The following is an 18,316-nucleotide window of genomic DNA, read 5'->3' as shown; positions in this document are numbered from 1 at the left end:
TCTCTCTCTCTCTCTCTCTCTCTCTCTCTCTCTCTGACTTCCTGCCTCCTGCTCGCCTCCCTACAATAAAGATCTCCTGCCGGACCTCTCGGTGCATGAGTGGCCTAATTGGGAAGGGGCACCCGAAGGGGCACGCGACCCCACTTTCAATTGTCAGGATTGCGGCATGCCACTGTGTGCCGATGCGGATTTCCATTCTCACAGAGATGTGAGGGGACCCCAGAAAATCATCAGAAATTCTTTTAAGGCATCAATCCCAGCCTTCCGGTACTGCATTACACAGATGCCACCTGATCAGCTCCTTCTAATGTTGAACCTTTTCTTCTTAACTTTTGTCTTCTTCGGCTTTGACTCCTGGATTATTGTTCATAAATTGTCTCTAGGCAAAAAGCCAGGACTGCAGAAGTCATATGCTTATTTCATGAGTCTTGCAGAAGTTCTAAATAAAGGCTTTTCTTTTTAACCATTTTCACAAGGGTAAGAGAATAATTTTCTCTGTAACATCATAAAAAGTAAAATGGTGAAACAAAATCCCTAAGAATATGTTAGTGTGATTGACTTTGGCTTTCCTTAGAAACATTAAATATCAGCGAATACTTACAGTGTATTTGTGAATCTGGAGTAATCTCTTCTCAAAGAAGTGTCAGAAACAGTTTGTACCATGCCCAATATTTCCATGAAGACTTTGGGGAGGCTGCAGAATGTAAATCTTTTTAATTTTGCTCAGCCCCTATTGCTAAATCAAACCTCAATCTTTAGAGGACGGGAGCAGTCAACCTTCTACCTTCTGGTGTGAAATGGTCCTCACCGCTTATTGGCTTGGGGACACGTCTGGATCGATGAAAAAATTATTCCAAGGAATTAAGTAGTGATCTATTTTGGGAACAGATTCAGATAAGCTAACATAAAGGGTCAATAGAATAAATAATATTTTGTAAGCTGCCACTGTATAGTCCATTTCACTGAAAAACAATGCTTCTACTTAGAAAAAAAAAATATCTACTTGCATCGTTTTCAAGGGATTGAAGTTAGTGTACGCAAGTCTTCATTATGACCAGGATTCAGAATTTCCCCATCACAGCTTTAATAAATGAACAAATAAGAGGAGAAAGAAAGAAATAGAAAGAAGGGATGATAGGAAAAAGAGAGAAACAAAAGATGGAGGAAGGGAACGTGCAAGGCAGAGGAAAGAAAAGAAAGGAGAGGGAAGGAAGGGGAAGGAAGGGGAAAGAACAAAGTAGTAAGAGAAGTTTAAGAGCGGGACGCACGTTATAGCAGTGTAGACTGCACAACCCAACATTTAGATATGTTTTAACTTCACTTATTTAGAAGGGTTTCTTACTGCTAATAAAGTTCCTGAGGCGTGGGTGACTACGGTTGTTTTGTATGAGTTCTCTTACCACATGTACTTCGCTTATCTGAATTTGAAAGAATATTCTATTCTACTACTTGAGTTTGAAAGAATATTCTGTTCTACTACTGCAGAACTAAAATATGTCCTTACAGAGCTTCTTCCCATAACACACATGCCATTAAATACGGCGATGACACATGTTAGATTATCCTGTGTTGTAGGCCAGGCACAGATATCTTCACAACGTTATTACTTGAATGAATAAAGACAATTCTCCTCATCTGTCGAAAACATTGCACAGTACTGAAATTCTAATTAAGTGTTCAAGAATCTTAACAGAGCTACAGTGGAAAAAGCAGACCAAATATTCCTTCCGTCTGGGACAGCTGTGACGCCAGACAGCACAGCAGAAAACAAAGTACCAAACGGTGCTCAAAACTGTGTGGGAATTGTTGTACAGAATCTTAAATTTGAGAAATTTATTCATTTTGCTCATGCGAGTACATCTAGTCCATCAAGACCCCTCCCCTCACTCAGTAGGAGATATACTGTACCAGTTGGTAGTATATTCTTGCAAGGAAAGCGTGGATCTGCAGTCTGTATGTTTTACAAAGTTCTCCACTCTCCATCACGCTGACCACCTTAAGTCTATTTTCCACAACTACGGAGGCAAAAGACAGAAAATTCATGATGCAGGTGAGATCGTTTCTGAGTGGTTGGGGTGGGAAGTGTGCATAGCTCAGGACTGGAGCCCTTCCTGGCGTGCTCTGCCCCTGGGATCCATCCCTACCACTGGGACAAGAGAGTCTGTGAGTGGTTAGTCTCAGATGGCTGGCAAGGGTCCGAGGAACAAATACTAATCTGTGAACCTACGTCCAGTGCGGGCGTTTCAAAGGTCCGCTCTCACACTCAGCAGAAAGAGTACAGTTCCGAGGCTTGGAGTCAGAAAACCCCATCTGAAAGTGAAGGAGCTCTTAGGGTGTGGTGTTCAGGTGCAGGGAACGTAAGGAGACTCTAAGTGTGCAGCTTTCAAACAGAATGCATCTTTCCTCATGGACTTGCTGCTGTATTATTAAAGGGCACACGAGGAACCTACACAGATTCAACGTCTGCGGTGCGGGGATCATTTCAGAAACCAGCAGCATTGCTGATTTGTGCACAAGTTATTTTGTGAAATTACTTATAGAAATATAATAAACTTAGGTTTGCTTTGATGCTGTTTTATCTTTTTAAGCAATTATGTTAATGCTAGTACATGTCATTTTTAGTGGATAAAAGGAAAACTGCTTTATAAAAGTTCAGCTTTTTACAAATTCATTAAACATAGCATCAAGGAAAATCTAATCTATAAAAAAAAGAAAAAGAAAAATCCAATCTCTGAATCAAACTTAACATAATAGTACTGAGTTAATTAAGTGAATTCTTAATATTTTACCACTTCTCTTCTCAGAACAAAAGCTTGAAAAACAAACTCCTATCGGGAAGCAAGCTCTGTGGGATTCATGCAGAAGAGGTGAGTACATTTTCTTTTCAACCTCTGGCTGAAGAACACAGCACCCATCCCACAGTGGATTTTAATCTTTCAGTCTAGACATCTAGTACATTATTTTCTAAAACAAATGCACAATTTAGAGAAAGGCTATAACACATATTTTACATGTTTGGATGTATATGGATGCTTTAACATTTTCTAAAAGAAAAAAAAAATCAGTCCCTTAAGGGTCACTTTGATGATGCGTTATTTGGGACTAAATTCCCATTTTAACCGTACAGGGACACTTCAGTTCACTGGTGCTTCTCTTTGGTGATAATCCGGTCCTGAAAAGAAGCATTCGGCAGAATTTTGCCTGCTTTACTGAACTCCACGTAGGGTGACGCTCAAACTTTTGTGGGAATTTGATTCAGTTCGGGGCCAAAATCTTGGAACAATTTAATGTTGTGAACCGAGATGCCCCCGCGTTTTCAGTTTCCTCGGTGTGAGTCCCATCACCTTACCCTTTGCGTCGTTACTGCACTGTCTGTGTCCTTTCATACTGACTGGTTCATATTCGTATTGTCATATTGAATGAAAATTTGAGGATTGATTTTGCAGTTCATGAAACAGAATCATTGGTTTTATTTGCTGTGCACAAAATTTGTCTCTTGCAGTTTTCAGGGAGGAAAAACATCATTCCAGTTAATAAACATTTAACTAAAAGCCAGTCTCCTATATTCCTCGCCTTGGAATCAATCTCCAGAATTGTGCTTGTCCAAGACACGTAGGTCATACTGAGTAATGCTTACTGATAGAAATGAAATAGCAGTGACAGCGTCAAAAGTCCGTTTTCTATTCCTCAAAAGAAAGGAGACAAGAGCCCGTGTGTTAACTGGCTTCTCCAAGAAGCCGAAAGAGATGGGTAAGACCTGTGTGAAATTTATTCCAGTAAAAGCCAGGATGGAAGAGGAGCGGGCACGAGAAACTCACTTTGTGATAAAGACTGCACATCTCGAGGGAAGTGGGAGAGGAGAGAGGAGAGAAGAGGCCAGGCAGCAGTAGACACACAGAAGGGCTTGCTGCCGTTTGACATTTGGCCCCTTTCCCTTCCCATACTGGAAGGGAAGTGCAGCCCGGAGTTTGAAGACAGAGCTGTGGCTTGAATTCCCCACCACGCCTCTCCAAAACCCTCTTCCCTGTCACCTCGCCCTTCTGTAAGCGTGAAAGACCAGGGGACACAGAGAGCACAAGCATTGCTCTTTACTTCTCCAAGGAGGAAGTAGTATCATCCACTTCCTTCGGCCAGAACTAACTAGGCCACAAGGTCAGCCAAGGTCAGCCAAGGAGGCCAAAAAATATTACCACAGTCTTACAGTGGCAGTCAAAGGCTGAGCCCAGGCTTGAATTTCTTCTTCTTCTTTCTTCTTATTTTTTTGTTTTGTTTTTGTTTTTGTTTTTTGGTTTTTTTTGTTTGTGTTTTGGTACTGGGGATCGAACTTGGTGCTTTGTGCTTGTGAGGCAAGCGACAGAACCTCTGAGCTAAATCCCCGGCCCTTGAATAGAAAATTTTAATATATAGGGACTAAATGTTGATTCTCCAGAGATGAAAAATTAGACTTACTGGTTTGTAGATTTGATTGAGCAGAGCTTCATTTCATTTCCTTGCACTTTTGCGTTTGGACAGAAATAGACTTGACATTGCTTATATTTACTAAGGTCCTAGAAATAGAACAAATGTATTCTGTGAAGGTTCTGAATCTGACTTGCAATGAAGAAAGCAAGCGCAGTGATGTTTTGAATAAGCACTATCTGGTCAGAAACTGTATTCTGAGATAGGCATCTCCCCAGGATTGATTCGGCTTAAGAAAGGGGAGCTCTTTTGGGTTAAAATATTTGTAATGTTTAGGAAAAAATAGGGCCAATCTTTGTTATGTAGGCTCTTAGTTCAAGGTTGAGTTCTATTTTGTCTTTATCTCAATACCTCAGAAAACATATTATTTCAAAATTATGTGTGCATTTTTTACACTTCATGTTACCATTGTCTGATGTTTGAAATGTAATGGGTTCCTAACAGTGTATTCATTTACCTTATCATATTAATAATTCATGCAGTGAAGGTCCATCTTACCATATTGAGTAGTGGGGTAGGGATATATTCAGTCTGTATAAGAATATTTCAATATATTATGCTGGTAAATGGAATCATTTGATTCATCTCAATACCAAAAGCAAAACATTCATGTTTTCCTCTAGCAGAGATGATGAAAGGGAGCTTGTCTTCTAGATAGGTAAACATAAACTTTAGGATTCATACATAAGTAAATATGTTTTAATTTGCCACATCAGAATATTAACAAGGTGGCCCAGGATTTAACTCAGTGGTGCCACCACCTGCCTCGCAAGCACAGTGTCTCCAGTTCAATCCCGAGTACCAGAAACAGAAAAGAATATTAACAAGGGCAGCTATTACAAACAACATCCATCATCATCCTCACTACTAATTCACAGAAGAAATGGTATTTGAAGGTACAATTGTAGCAGATCATCTCAGATGGAACCTCAGAACGATGGGTTCCAGGCAGCCCAGCTAAACGATCTGTCATGAATGGCTCTTTCTTCATAGTCCTTATCTTCTCACAACCATGGTCACCATGACTTCCAACTTTCCTTTTGCAGTGGACTTGCAAAGCCTTCATGGCTTACTTGCACCAACATTTACAACTTTACTTAAAATTATTATATAGCAAAAATATTACTGAGATTCCAAATATAGCAATACCTCGAGAGTTTGAAAATTATCCATTGGATGACATCAGCTTTCAAAATGTTGCTCCCGAGCTCATAGTCAACATGGCAAATGTTTTTCAAAGCAATGAACATCACAACAGTGATCTCAGTCAGAAACTGTTGATACTTTTTGTCATTTTTCATCATATTCCTAGAACAGATTTTGCTCTTTAACTCACTGAAAATTAGACGAGCGTAGGAATATGTTATATAGAAGACACAGCAGACTGTAAGGACAACTTCAAAACGTTATTTTTACACCATCCTGACAAAACTCAAGAGATCCACCATCTCTCAAATCATAGCCACTAAATGCAGAAAACAATAAAAAAACTAAACATTTTGGTGTTATTTTCATTCCCAAATGAATCACTGCATGAGATTATAATCAATGTTTAACAATGACTACAAGTTAAGGAAAACAGAAAACCTTTAAATTATATTCTGTGCCTTCAGTGTAAATATGTGTATCCTAAATGATTAAAATTGATCATTTCTGACACCAGAAACAGTAATAAAGCTGCGAAAGATGGCGAGTGGTAAAGAGGGAATTATGCACAGCCCCAGAAGCAATAATCGCTATTCCTCCTATTTCCTGTCATTACTGGTTGAAAAAACAAGTTAATCATTTTTATGAAAGATAGCAGGCCTGGCTGTGAGTGAATCCTGGACACCAGGCATTAAAAGAAAGAATAAAAGGCCAATTTACTTCTTATTCAAACTTCTGAAAGATAGCAGAATCCACCCTTGCTGACATGAGTAGCATAAAATGATAATGGTACGCAAATTGGAATTACCTTAGAAAGTTAACAAGAGACACCCGGTTTGAGTATGAAATAGCCTAGCTGTGGGTCACTTGGGAAACAAGGAAGATGAAAAGGTTGTAATAAATGTTAATTTGGAAATCAACAATAGAAATTTCAAGGAGCTCAGTGCTTCAGTGAGATTTCATTCTTAAGAGCCTTTAGCAATCATAATTAGACAATGGTGGCTTTTATGCTTTCTTAAGTATGAATTATTTTGCATCACTAACCCTAGCAAGAAAAAGAGAATGACTTTTTATGTACATGAGTTATTTTGTAGAAGAACAAAAATTTGTGTTGCTTTTGTGTTTAGAATTTAATTGTAATACAGAATTGTTTATAAAATTTGAACTCCTTCCTTTCTTTCCTCTTTCTCTTTCTCCTCCCTGCTTTCTCCCTTTTCCTTTATTCTTTCTGTATTTCCTTTGACTTTCTCTTCATTTTGTTTTCTTTTTTTAATCTACCTAATGATTTTTTAATTAAATATATCAGAAAATATAGGGGATAGATACTAAATAGAGATCCTTATAAAAATGTGTTTCCAATATTAGAAACTAGTCTTGATGCGTGGTTCCTTACATTCTCATTTCTACTGTAAGCACTGCTTCTTGCAGTTTTGGGTAACAATTTAAAAATTACCACAGTTTCCTTACACAGCCTCCCATTTGGCATGACAGAAAAGGTTCAAGGAAGTTCAATCCAGTACATCTGAAAGTTCTCCAGTGGAAGACACACGTACACACTATGTATGTGTGCTTAGAAAATTTACTTCAATAATCTGGGATTCCTTCTTTAATACACATAATTTCCTGTGTTTATTAGCTTCCATGTCCCGATACCTTTACAATTGAATTTTATTGAAATATACCCTAGTATAATGCACTTCATCTCCTTTAAATATATAGCTTAGTGGGTATACAACATGCACACATTCAAGATGCAGAAGATTTCTACAATCTAAATAATTTCTTTGGCTGTTCTACAGTAGTCTTGACCTCCCCAGCCATGGTATCTGCCTCTGTTATGGTATGTGACCTCCTTAGGGTAGCACATGAATGGAATTTTACAAAACGCAGCTAATTTTTCCAAACATCCTGGTGAAATCCACTTGTGTTCTCACATGGCTCTGTACTTTATTTTTCTTTTGGAACTGCTCTGCACTATTTCAGATTTCACTTCACGAGTGCACTACAATTTGCTTAAGCACCATTTAATGGACCATTGGGTGATTTCCAGCTTTTAGCTATTTTGAATAACGATGCTATCAACATGTTTGTGTACAATGTAATTTATCTTAGTTAAACACCTTGGAAAGATTGCAGTGCACCACTTATGTTTAACTGCTTAAGAAAGTGTCGAACTGTTTTCTAAAGTGATTGAACCATTGTACATTTGCACTTAAATTTTTCCAATTTATGTGTCAACAAAAAAATAGGTACTTTGCACCTACTTTGTGCTAGATACTAAGGAGACAATCATTATTAACAACAAAAATGTCTCCCGAAAAATACGGACTGCTTCGCAGATTTTCAGGACATCTTGGTGTGCAGGGGCTGCTCTGGTCTTCTCTGTATTGTTCTGATTTTATTGTGTGTTCTACAGAAGTAAGCACCCACTATAACTCACTTGCTATTCCTTCAGAATTTGTGTGTGTTTGTGTGTGCCTGTGTTGTGTGTTTCTCCTGGATAAAGGTACAGGACATTTAGTCTTACATGTACAAGTAGCATAATTCACTGAACTGATGTCCTCATGCTAGAAAGCTATTAATCAAGTTATGTCCTGCTAATTCGGGAGCCCACACCCCTGGCCTGTGGCTGTAGATAGCATGACTCATTGTGGTAGTCACATACAGCTGCTGCACAGACTTCTTTGTAAAGCACTTTTTTTTTTCAAATGGCAGTGACATAATTAAAAAGCACATCATAATACCTCCAGGAGTAAATATCCATAATACGTAGGAAGTGCCTCAGCAAACTGCAATGTCCTAATATCCTTAACAAGTGCGTTCTTCTAATATGAAGGCACCATTCACTTCACAATTGCAGCACATTACACATCCTATTTTATTTGTTTCTTGCCTTCCTTGTTGGACATCAGATGGATCAAATTTGGCCATCAATTTAATATATATGTATTTATTTATTGATCAATGTTTTAATTTAAAAATTAAAAATTAAATATAACCAGTGACATTTGAGGCATACACACCCACCGATATTTCTGATGTCTAAAATTAAGCTCTAGGTCATGTCTGGAGACAGGAAAGTTGTGTGTTTCAATTATAGTAGGGGAAGGACAAAAAGCAAATTCCTCTAAATAATACATTTAGAAATGCGATATTGAAACAGTCTGGTTTTTCTCATTCTCTGCCAAATAGTTGGATATCTCACGTACAAGTCAATGTTTAAGATTTTCTGATTTATTTCCAAACTAGTTGGATTCTGTTTTCTAGGCTGCAAATTTATTCTGGTGCATGCTGAAAAATTTTAATCTTCAAGTTTGAAAATACAAGTGAATTTAGGCACTAATCCATGTTTCTGCTTTTACAGTCGAGAAAAATTCAAGCCCAGCTGAAGGAACTTCGTTATGGGAAGAAGGATTTATTATTTAAGGTGAACACTTTTCTCTATTTCCATTCCAACTTGCTAGCATAGCACCTAAGCTATCAAAAATATTATTTAGCTTAAATTAAATTTCCAGACTTGGCCAAGCATTAACTTGCCATTAACTATATAGTGAACCTAATTCCATTTTGTTGCCTACTTATAAAGTGAAATATAATTATGATTTCCTAGATACCTTTCTTACCAGACGCAGGCATTCTCACAAAGTGTTTAGTTCCTTTTGTAACCACAATTACTTTCATTCAGTACTCAGGAATATTATCTTTTAGCAGAACAACCTAAAGCAGAGCACATATGAAGGACATTTCTAGAGGGAGGGCTCACTGGCAATCTATAGTACTGCATTTCAGAGATCTTTGAAGAGTGATTCAATAGTATAATGAGTATTGATTGATTTGGGGTTACTGATATTTTCTGGTACAATACTATTCATCAAAACCTCCAAATAACTAGCAACCCGATCCAACTCTACATGTGCTAGAATGATCAATCCCCAAAGATATGTATTCCTAATTTCTAGAACCTGTGAATATTATCTTACATGAGAAAAGAAACTGCAGATGTATGTAGTTAAAGATCTCACGATGAGAAGATTCTTATCCAGGTGGGTACTCGTTTCCCTGTATGATTATTCACGAGTGAATTAAGAAGGTGAGGCAACGTCTACATGGCCAAAGAAGCAGCAGATGGAAAGAGAACAGAAACGATTCTCCTCATGTCTCCACAAAGATGCAGACATGCCGACCTGGGGTTCTAGTCCTGTAAAATTCACTTCAGGCTTCTGGTGTTGGAGACAGTAAGAGAATAAAGTCATGTTGATTTAAGCCGCCAAGGTTGTAGTAATTTTTTATCTCAGAAAGAAAAATAAATAATAATACAGATAGTTTCTGCTGGCCTAGTTGACAGGAAAGATAAAAGACAGTTGATAATAACTTTTGTACATCTCGTTTATTCCACTTGCCAAATCCAGTAGAGGGAAAGGCCCTTTGATGGAGGAATAATATGTTTTCATTAAAATACATTTACATTGCCTTACATGTAATGTTTACTTTTCACATACTTAGTACAATGATCATCTCAAATTGCAGAAGTGTACATTTAAGCGAAGAGGAATAACTACCATTTTATTTAATAGTTGAGAAATTTAACAATTTCTCTAATGAGAAAAGTAAGAAATGACTTCTTACTTTGAGTCTTAGAAGTCAGAAGAAAATCTTCCTATGATGTCAACCAATATTTATTAAACACCTGTTCCATGCAAGAAATGAGTCCGGGAACGTCTTGTCATTCGCTGTTCCAAAAGTATGCTTCCTGACATTTAAAAAAGTGTATTTATAACAAGATCTTTCCCACCAACACAAGCAAATTATAAATTAATTCTCACTTATGCTTAAAAACCACATATTTTAGCACTCCACCATTGTATGTGATAAACAAATAAAAGTATTAAAAGTAAGGCTTTCACTCTGTACTTTTATTCTTTCCTGCTGAGATTCTGGCCCTCAAACATCTTAACTTTTTATTCAACTTGGCTTTAGCTTTCTGTGGTCATCAATAATAAATAGTTGAAATTAGCAACAATGACCCAAATGTGTGTGTTGTTATTTCCAACAATACTTTTAGTTCCTGCAAATTCCTTTCATTTAATGAAGTCAAGAGAGTTATAAAATAAATTCTGTTTCCTTGTCATTCCTGAGCTGTAGTTGCTAATCTTACACAAAGATAGATGATCATATGAGGCTTTTTGTATCTTTTGAATTATATTTCTCCAAGAGTTTTAGAAAAAGAATATTGGGGAAATAGATGATTTGATGATGCTAAAAATTTATTTTTGTAACATACCAGCTGAATATAGATTTATCATTTATCAACTTTCAGTAATTATTTAAGTCAAAATCTGTTGCTAATCTCATGGACTTGAAAAATGATGGGGCGGGGGCACTGTGTGTCCAGACTTTTCTTGTTTTTTGCTGGCACATCGCTTCCTGTTGAGCTTAGGGTCAGCCCCTTTGGAATGCAAACCTTATGATCTAGTGTCAGTCAAAGTAAGTCATGGCATTTCTTCACGGCCAGCTCCTTTCCGGAGAAGCAGAGAAGGGCAGGGTGTTCTCTGTCTGTCTGTGGGGAGGAGAGCGTCTGGGCTCTGTTACTCATTGTGTAGAGGAGAACAGAGCAGAAACACATCAGAGAGAAACTTCTGAGTCTCTTCAGTGTCTTTCAGTGTGAAGTTCTCACCATGGTACTGCCGTAAAGTTTTGTGAGCTTCCGTGGTTTTGAGACTTTAGACAGTACTGTGATGTGTATTACTCTGTCTGATTCTCAACACAGCCCTATGAGTCAGAGCGGAATTCATCCATGGGGTGACATGTATTTCCTAAGGAAAAAAACTGAGAATTTTGGTCCTTTCTCCTAACCACCAACAGATCTACTTGCAAAGCAAATTTATTAGCAGAAGCCATCAGCATGTAGTACCTATATTTTATAAAATAGACTTGTTAGACTTTTTCGGGTTTAACATAAAATGCATTCATCGGAGTTTTTACTTTTTCCTGAGATAGTTATCCTTATGGCTTATGTTTATGCCAGTGTATCAAAATATACATTTGTGCATTATTATTTAATCTATGGTGATTCCATGGCCCATTTTTGGAAGCTTAGACATCAAAGTGTCTTGTCATCATTGATATCTCCTCTAGACACCGTGTGGAGTTGATTTTCTATCCACAACGTCATGTTTCCAAAAACCAGGATGCTGTACCTGAATCTCATGTGTGGATACCAGTGAATGTCAGCATGTTTCCTGATGACTTGAGTAGGTTATGAGGAAATTTTATAAAGCTATCGTGCCTTGATTTTTAAGCTCTTGTGTGATAGAAGAGATTTTTTTGTATGTCTCATTAATTTGTACCTTTTTCATCCATATGTTAAATCGGGGTTTTAACAAGCAAAGGAAATGTAAAAGTCATTCTTTATTCATCAGTCCATCCTCAGCTAAGAGAAATGTGACATCCACATGAGGGCACTTGGCATGGCAAGTTTACATGGCTGGCAGATTTTATTTTCATACGTGACATCAGAAGTTTTAAGATATTCAGAACACATGCATTTGTGCCTCAAAAGTCTGTGGTGGTGGTGCAGACAATACTGTTTCCTTTTCATGGATCCAAATACCAAGGTTCACATAAGCTTCAAGAGTCTCAGAGATTGTGGGGGTTGTATGTGTCAGAGTTCTGTATCGCCTAATTCCTTTGATCATGATAAAGTAATTTAGTATATTTTTTTGCAAGTTCCATTAAGAGGACTTATACATTGTCTTAGAAATGTTTCAATGCACTAAAAGATATAAAGTCCAAAAATGCATATCTAGAAATAGGTTTGATGTCATGAAAGAAAATCCCCTTCGTAACTAAAACTAAAAAAAATGTATTTTCAGTATGAAAATATGATGATTTTTAAAATTTAGAATGGAGCTCACACCTGTAATTCCAGCACTCGGGAGGCTGAGGCAGGAGGATCGCTGTGAGTTTGAGACCAGCCTGGGCTACATAATGAGTTCCAGGGCAGCCTCAACTACATAATGAGACCCTGTCTCAAAAGAACCAAAAAAAAAAAAATTATATATATTAGAATGGATAGTTACTTAGAACCCAAGTTTCTTTTCCTAGGTTATATTCTTGTGACTTATTTAACCTAGTCACTTTACACAATGGTTGGTAGGATTGTTCTGTAGGTAAATAAAATAAAAATGAAAAAAAGAAAGTTCATTGCCAATTCAAGTCAAGTTTTCAGTCCTGTTTCTTCCTTGCTTAAAACACAATTTGGAAATTGATCTCACTTATTCACTAATAACGAAGTACATGCACCATTTCTTTAAAACACCATGTTTTAATATTAGAATTTATAACAAATTAAAATGTAATGAACACACTTGCCTAAAAATGTGATTCTATAAATAGTGAAAATCACTAAACATACAGGATTTTTTCCCCTCAATGTTGGTGTTTAATTAGAAACACCATCCTATGCTCATCAGAAAAGTACTGAGCTCCATCCCTACTGCGTTTTATTTTTGTAATTAAGAAAGAGTCTCACTGCATTGCCCAGTTTCGCCTCCACCTCTCAGTCCTCCCATCTCAGCCTCCCTAAGCAGCCATGATTGCCAGTAGACGCCACAGTCCCCAGAGGTAAGAGACTTTGGAAGGGAATTTGAGCAAGGAAACCAAGCCCAGACTGAAAGTGACTTATCTGTAATTATGCAGTGCCTGTCTAAGTCTCCTGACTTCAAGTTTGTTGGTTTGTTTGTTCAGAAGCAATTTGCTGTTCATTTATTATATACTAGATATTGAGTAATATCTTCTACTTGACCACAACTTCTTCCTGCTTTGGTGCGGGGCTGGGAGTAATTTCAGGAAAAGGTTAACTTCATCATTTTCATAAGGTTTACATATGGCATTTTTATTGAAGAGGAGTTTATCAAATTAATCAGGTTATTAAATGATTTGTATGGCTCCCAACCTTTAGGAATTACTGCTTTACATATTGATGATTATTGTCATTCTGTGTACTTCTGGGTGACAAAAAAGTGGAGTTTCTCTAAATGTCACTGGCCATAAATCATTCTTGCTCCAAATTGCTGTCTTTCTCTTTCTTACTCTGTTTGTTTATTTGAAATCTAAGGTAGGTCTATAGTTGCCAAGCTTTTGATTAAATTAATATTTGTAGCTTTAAATAAATTTTGTAAATTTTATATTTTATTAAATATTTCAACAAAACTTAAAGTATATTTACTTTACATTTTCAGAAGCTTGAAATGCATGACATATCACAAAAAATACATTAGAGAAGTATGCACAGGCACGTGCATACATTTAAAAGAATTAATATATGTGTGCAACCCCAGGGTCTACCCTGTTGCTGTTCCAGTCTTCACTGTTCTACTAGTGCAGCTCAAAGAGTTTGTATGTGTTCACAAAGACTTCATAGAGAAACCGTTCCTAAGCTGACGAGTGTCATAAGACGCAAATCAGAATGCTGGAGCAGAAAAGCAGAATGAAGACAATGAACTCCAGGCCAATGGTTGAGCATTTCACCTTGGGCCCCGGGGTGGGTGGAGCAGTGGAACTGTTGAGTTCCTCTGGATCTTGTCCTGCCCAGCAGCTTGCTGTCTTCCTACTGGAAGGGGACTTGAGCACATCCTACTTTAACTGACCGTGCAGATTTCCTCATTGGAGCGTAATCTAGGGACACCATCTCAAGACATTTGGGAAAAATTGCTTCACTTGTACAACTGCTGGAAAGATCTGTTCTACTTCTTGGCATAGTAGTGGTCAATTGATGACATTTTTCTTCCAAAATGTTTCTCCTGAGCCCATTGAAATGTCAACACGTGTCCTTAGTCAGAAGTCACCTTGGCTTCTAGCACTATAGATTGTAAATTAAGACTTGTTTGTGCATAATTTTGAGCATCTAAAAAGTACTGCTTAATTTTCCATCCTCAAATAGCTTTGATCTCTCATTAAAATATAGAACAATTTTAATAGTATGTCTATTCTAAACATACATTTTATACTGACCGTACTGACCATAAACAGTCAGTAATTTTACTCACTGCATAATTTTTTAAATGCCCTGTTTTCTATATCCTTCATGCTAATGGTAATGCCAAGCAATTTGAGAAGACAGGAGCAAGTTATTGTTCTCCTTTGAGTACTTCGTCTTTTGGCAACACATTCAGATGTTCTATTTTGGTCATGACAGGAGACAGCTCCTAAGCATATTTGTACATTTGCTTGATTTATTTTACTTCACTTCATTACTGTTTCTCAGTTATAGGGGTGCATAGCAGCCTGTACGTAATGAGAAAGAAAGTCAGTTACCTCTGGAGATGACTACACAGAAAGCTGCCACTGTAGATAGAATTTACAGCAACGAAGAAAGAGAAAGATCATCACTATGAATTTCATAGTCTATAATTAGCAGTGCAAAACTCAAGGAGGTGAGACCAGAATCCCTATGTAGTGCAGTGGGAGATCAGTTGCTAGGCAGCTCTCTGTACCTGTGAAGACATCTTTGAAGAAATATTTCAGGTACCATGGGCTCCATCGTGGTCGTTTGGACACAACAAATCCCATCTGACAAACAAGTCAGATCGATGTGTTACAGAGTTCTCAAAGCATAAGAATTTCACAGTGTAAAGGTTGTGCAAATATTTTATGTCCTGGTCCCCTACAAAACCTAAGTTAATTTCTCCTTACAACAGCTTGCGGTTGAATGTAAACACTCAGTGTTACAGTTAAACATTCTGGACCATGTTTGACTTCCGTTTTGCAAAAAATTACAAGTATCAGAGAAACTTCTTTATTCTCAATTTCTGCTGCTTTATAAACCTGTCCTATTCCCCCAAACACGCCAGGCTCTGTGTACAAAGCCTTTCCCCCCGCATCCTCTTCTGTGGCAGGTTTCTTCATTCTTTGTCTGCCCTTCCCTTCCCCTCTGCTCCCATTCCTAAGCTCCCTTCAGAAAGAAGATGTGATGTCCTGCTGTAACTGCTCTTCAGGCCCGGGAAAAGTTCTGATTTTCACTGAGAATAGAGCTTAATTTCCTGCTACTCGTGAAATAACCTTGGAAGGCGAATTTCAGTGAAGGGTTTGAATACGCGGTGCAAATTATTTTTGTGCTCTGAACTCCTGCCACTTAGACTGAAGTCAGGATTTATAGTTACCAAAACATATTTCTGAATATTCATTTAAATTACCTGATCTGTACTCTTATTAAGCTCATTTCTGGCATTTGTTTTGACCATGTTCCCAAACACTGGTACTCTGCTTCTAGAAAAAGACGTGCAAAAGCTCTTCCGTGTTGCGAGATCAAACAGGGAAGTATTATGCTGTGTATGTATCCTTGCTGTCCTTTTTTTCAGTAGGTTATTATGCTCAGAGTCTCTTGCAGCAAGACAGAAACAATTCTGTACAACTAAAAGGCAACTTCTATGGAAACTGCTATTGTTTGCATGGTTTGAGAGGGAGAGAAAGGTATTCTTAAGAATGATTTTTTTTTTTTTTCACCAGGGATTTAGCTCAGTGGTTCCATTGCCAGTCTAGTAAAGGCAGGATCCAGAGTTCGATCCCCAGTACCCACAAAAGAATTTTTTTCAAATTTGACTAACTTAAACATTGAAGTTCTTATGTATATCAAACCTAAGTGCCATCTACTGAATAGGTGCCATATTTCTTCTAACTTCATATCAAGTTGGTTAGCAATATCAATTGAGATTGTTTATGTCAATGCAGCCTACAAAATATTTTACATATATTCAATGATAAATGAGTTATTGATTTAATGTCTCCTTAGGAAAATGTATTTCCCCAAGAAATTACCAGTTCACATTCACAGGGCCCAAACAAATCCTGTACTTAGTTTCATTTTAAAAATGTGTCACGTGTTCTTAGCTTAGGTCTTCATCCCTGACAGTGTCTGGGGATAATATAATTCCATTCCGCTCTCCCCTGGCTCCTTTAAAGCATGAAACCACCGTGTAGTCAGGGAGCAGCCATTCTTCTCATGTATTTTGAACATATACATTAGTTTAATTGCCTTTATAAATAGGGGCAGAAAGCCCTTTAAAATATTCTGGAAAGAATACAGCTCATGTTTTACAGTACTTATAAACAGTGTAAGGATTAAAAACTAATAGCCTTTCAGAAATAAATTATTAAGGTCTATGATTTTTTTCTAATGAAGTTTTTACATGAGAATAATAAAGAAAAGTAATAATGAAGAGAAGGAGAAATACTTGTAATTCCTATGCCTGATTGAAACTGACTATTGCAGGAAACAGAGATGTGAAAATTTCTGCTCTATTTTTCGATAACCTTTAGCATATTATTTGTAGATATAATCAGTGAAATTCCACTGTTTTGCCTTGAGAATTTATACAAGAATTGAATGTCATGATTTGTTCTATTTTGGGCTAGTTTGAGATGCTAATTTACTAATAATTTGTTCATTAAGATATGTAAAATCTTCTCATGTAATATAACAGAGAGCGGCTCTCTGGATTTTTTTTCCGGGTTGACCAAAGCCATGTTCATTTAACACCACACTACTTGCCCTTCTTCATGCGTGTGATGTTTTAATTTAGAAGGACTGAGGAGAACAGCGATCCTGTACTAATACTGCCACTTTTCTGAACCCTTTTATTCGCATTCTGCTTGGATTCTAATGTTATCTTTGTCTTAGTCAATAACAATTAAACAGTCTTAAAGATTTTCTGTTCAATTCCGACTGATTTAACCATAGCATGCAGCTTTATCCAAACTGATGCTCTGTTGATGTTTCACACATTTTAACACGTGTAGGAAATGCCTGTGTATCTTATTTTAAAATTTTCTAAATCAGGGGTCCGGGATGGGCATTGACATTCTGCATTTCAAGAAAGTTCAAACATGAGACTAACTCTGATGGTCTGTGGGCCGCGTTGTAAACTGCAAGAACCTGGACACTCTCTCAATCTGCCTCCAGAGGATTTGTTTCTCTTTATTTTAACCCTAGATCTTGATAAGGAAGGAAGACCCAAGATCTGAAGTCACATGATCTCAGTTCTGTTTTAGCCATTTCTCACAATCATATTATTTTTCCAGCTGAATTTCTACAAAAAAAAAAAAAGTTACAATCACAGGATAATGAGGGGTTGCATCCTGAGAAACACATTAGTAGGTAGTTCTGTCACTGTAGGGACATCACAGACTGCACTTGACCAACTGTGGAGTATGTGGCTGTTGCCAATGTAATGTACCGTATGGCTTATAGGAAGAGTCTTTAAAAACAAGAAATAGTACAGTCTAGTAACATCCTGATGTAAATACAGTGCCAGTAACATGGCCACTGAGTCCTCCTCCTTGTCCGTCTTCTTCTATTATTTAGAACTATTATTATAATTATTGTTATTATCTTATCACTTTTGTCAAAAGAGCCCATGATCAGTAATTTTATAACTTCTTGGGATTAGCTTCAAGGCAGAGTGAGGTTGGATTAGCCCTTGAATGCTTTGCCCGCCATGAGGGTGATTGAATCTGCATCTCTAGGACCCTTTCATAGGAACTTGCTGAAATGTATGGTAGACAGCGAAAGAAGGAAAGAGAGAGATTCAGAAGAGAGGTTGGAGTCAGATCATGGAGGGGGATGAAGAGCATCAGGATGCAGCTTGCTTCAGTAAGAATGGAAATGAAGGGCTAGTGATTTAGCTCAGTGGTGCTGCCGCCTGCCTCGCAAGAG

General features: G+C 37.5%; 1 protein-coding gene and 1 non-coding gene across 2 annotated transcripts in view; one reads left to right on the top strand and one right to left on the bottom strand.

Moving 5' to 3' along the window:
* Luzp2 (leucine zipper protein 2) overlaps window positions 1-18,316 on the top strand; it is a 226,892-nt gene that overhangs the window by 122,526 nt on the left and 86,050 nt on the right. The window contains exons 6-7 of the mRNA XM_010603363.1: window positions 2,805-2,867; window positions 8,969-9,031. Of these exons, the coding sequence (XP_010601665.1) occupies window positions 2,805-2,867; window positions 8,969-9,031 (126 nt within the window). The remainder of the gene's footprint in view (window positions 1-2,804; window positions 2,868-8,968; window positions 9,032-18,316) is intronic.
* LOC117286435 lies at window positions 7,922-8,030 on the bottom strand. The gene has a single exon (XR_004517604.1). It is a non-coding gene; the product is annotated as a U6 spliceosomal RNA (small nuclear RNA).

Source organism: Fukomys damarensis, unplaced genomic scaffold (assembly GCF_012274545.1).
Source record: "Fukomys damarensis isolate Sample0158 unplaced genomic scaffold, DMR_v1.0_HiC HiC_scaffold_16, whole genome shotgun sequence".
In the NCBI taxonomy this organism is placed as follows: Eukaryota; Metazoa; Chordata; class Mammalia; order Rodentia; family Bathyergidae; genus Fukomys; species Fukomys damarensis.
The sequence above is the reverse complement of the archived record's forward strand: the minus strand, read 5'-3'. Positions and strand labels throughout refer to the sequence as shown.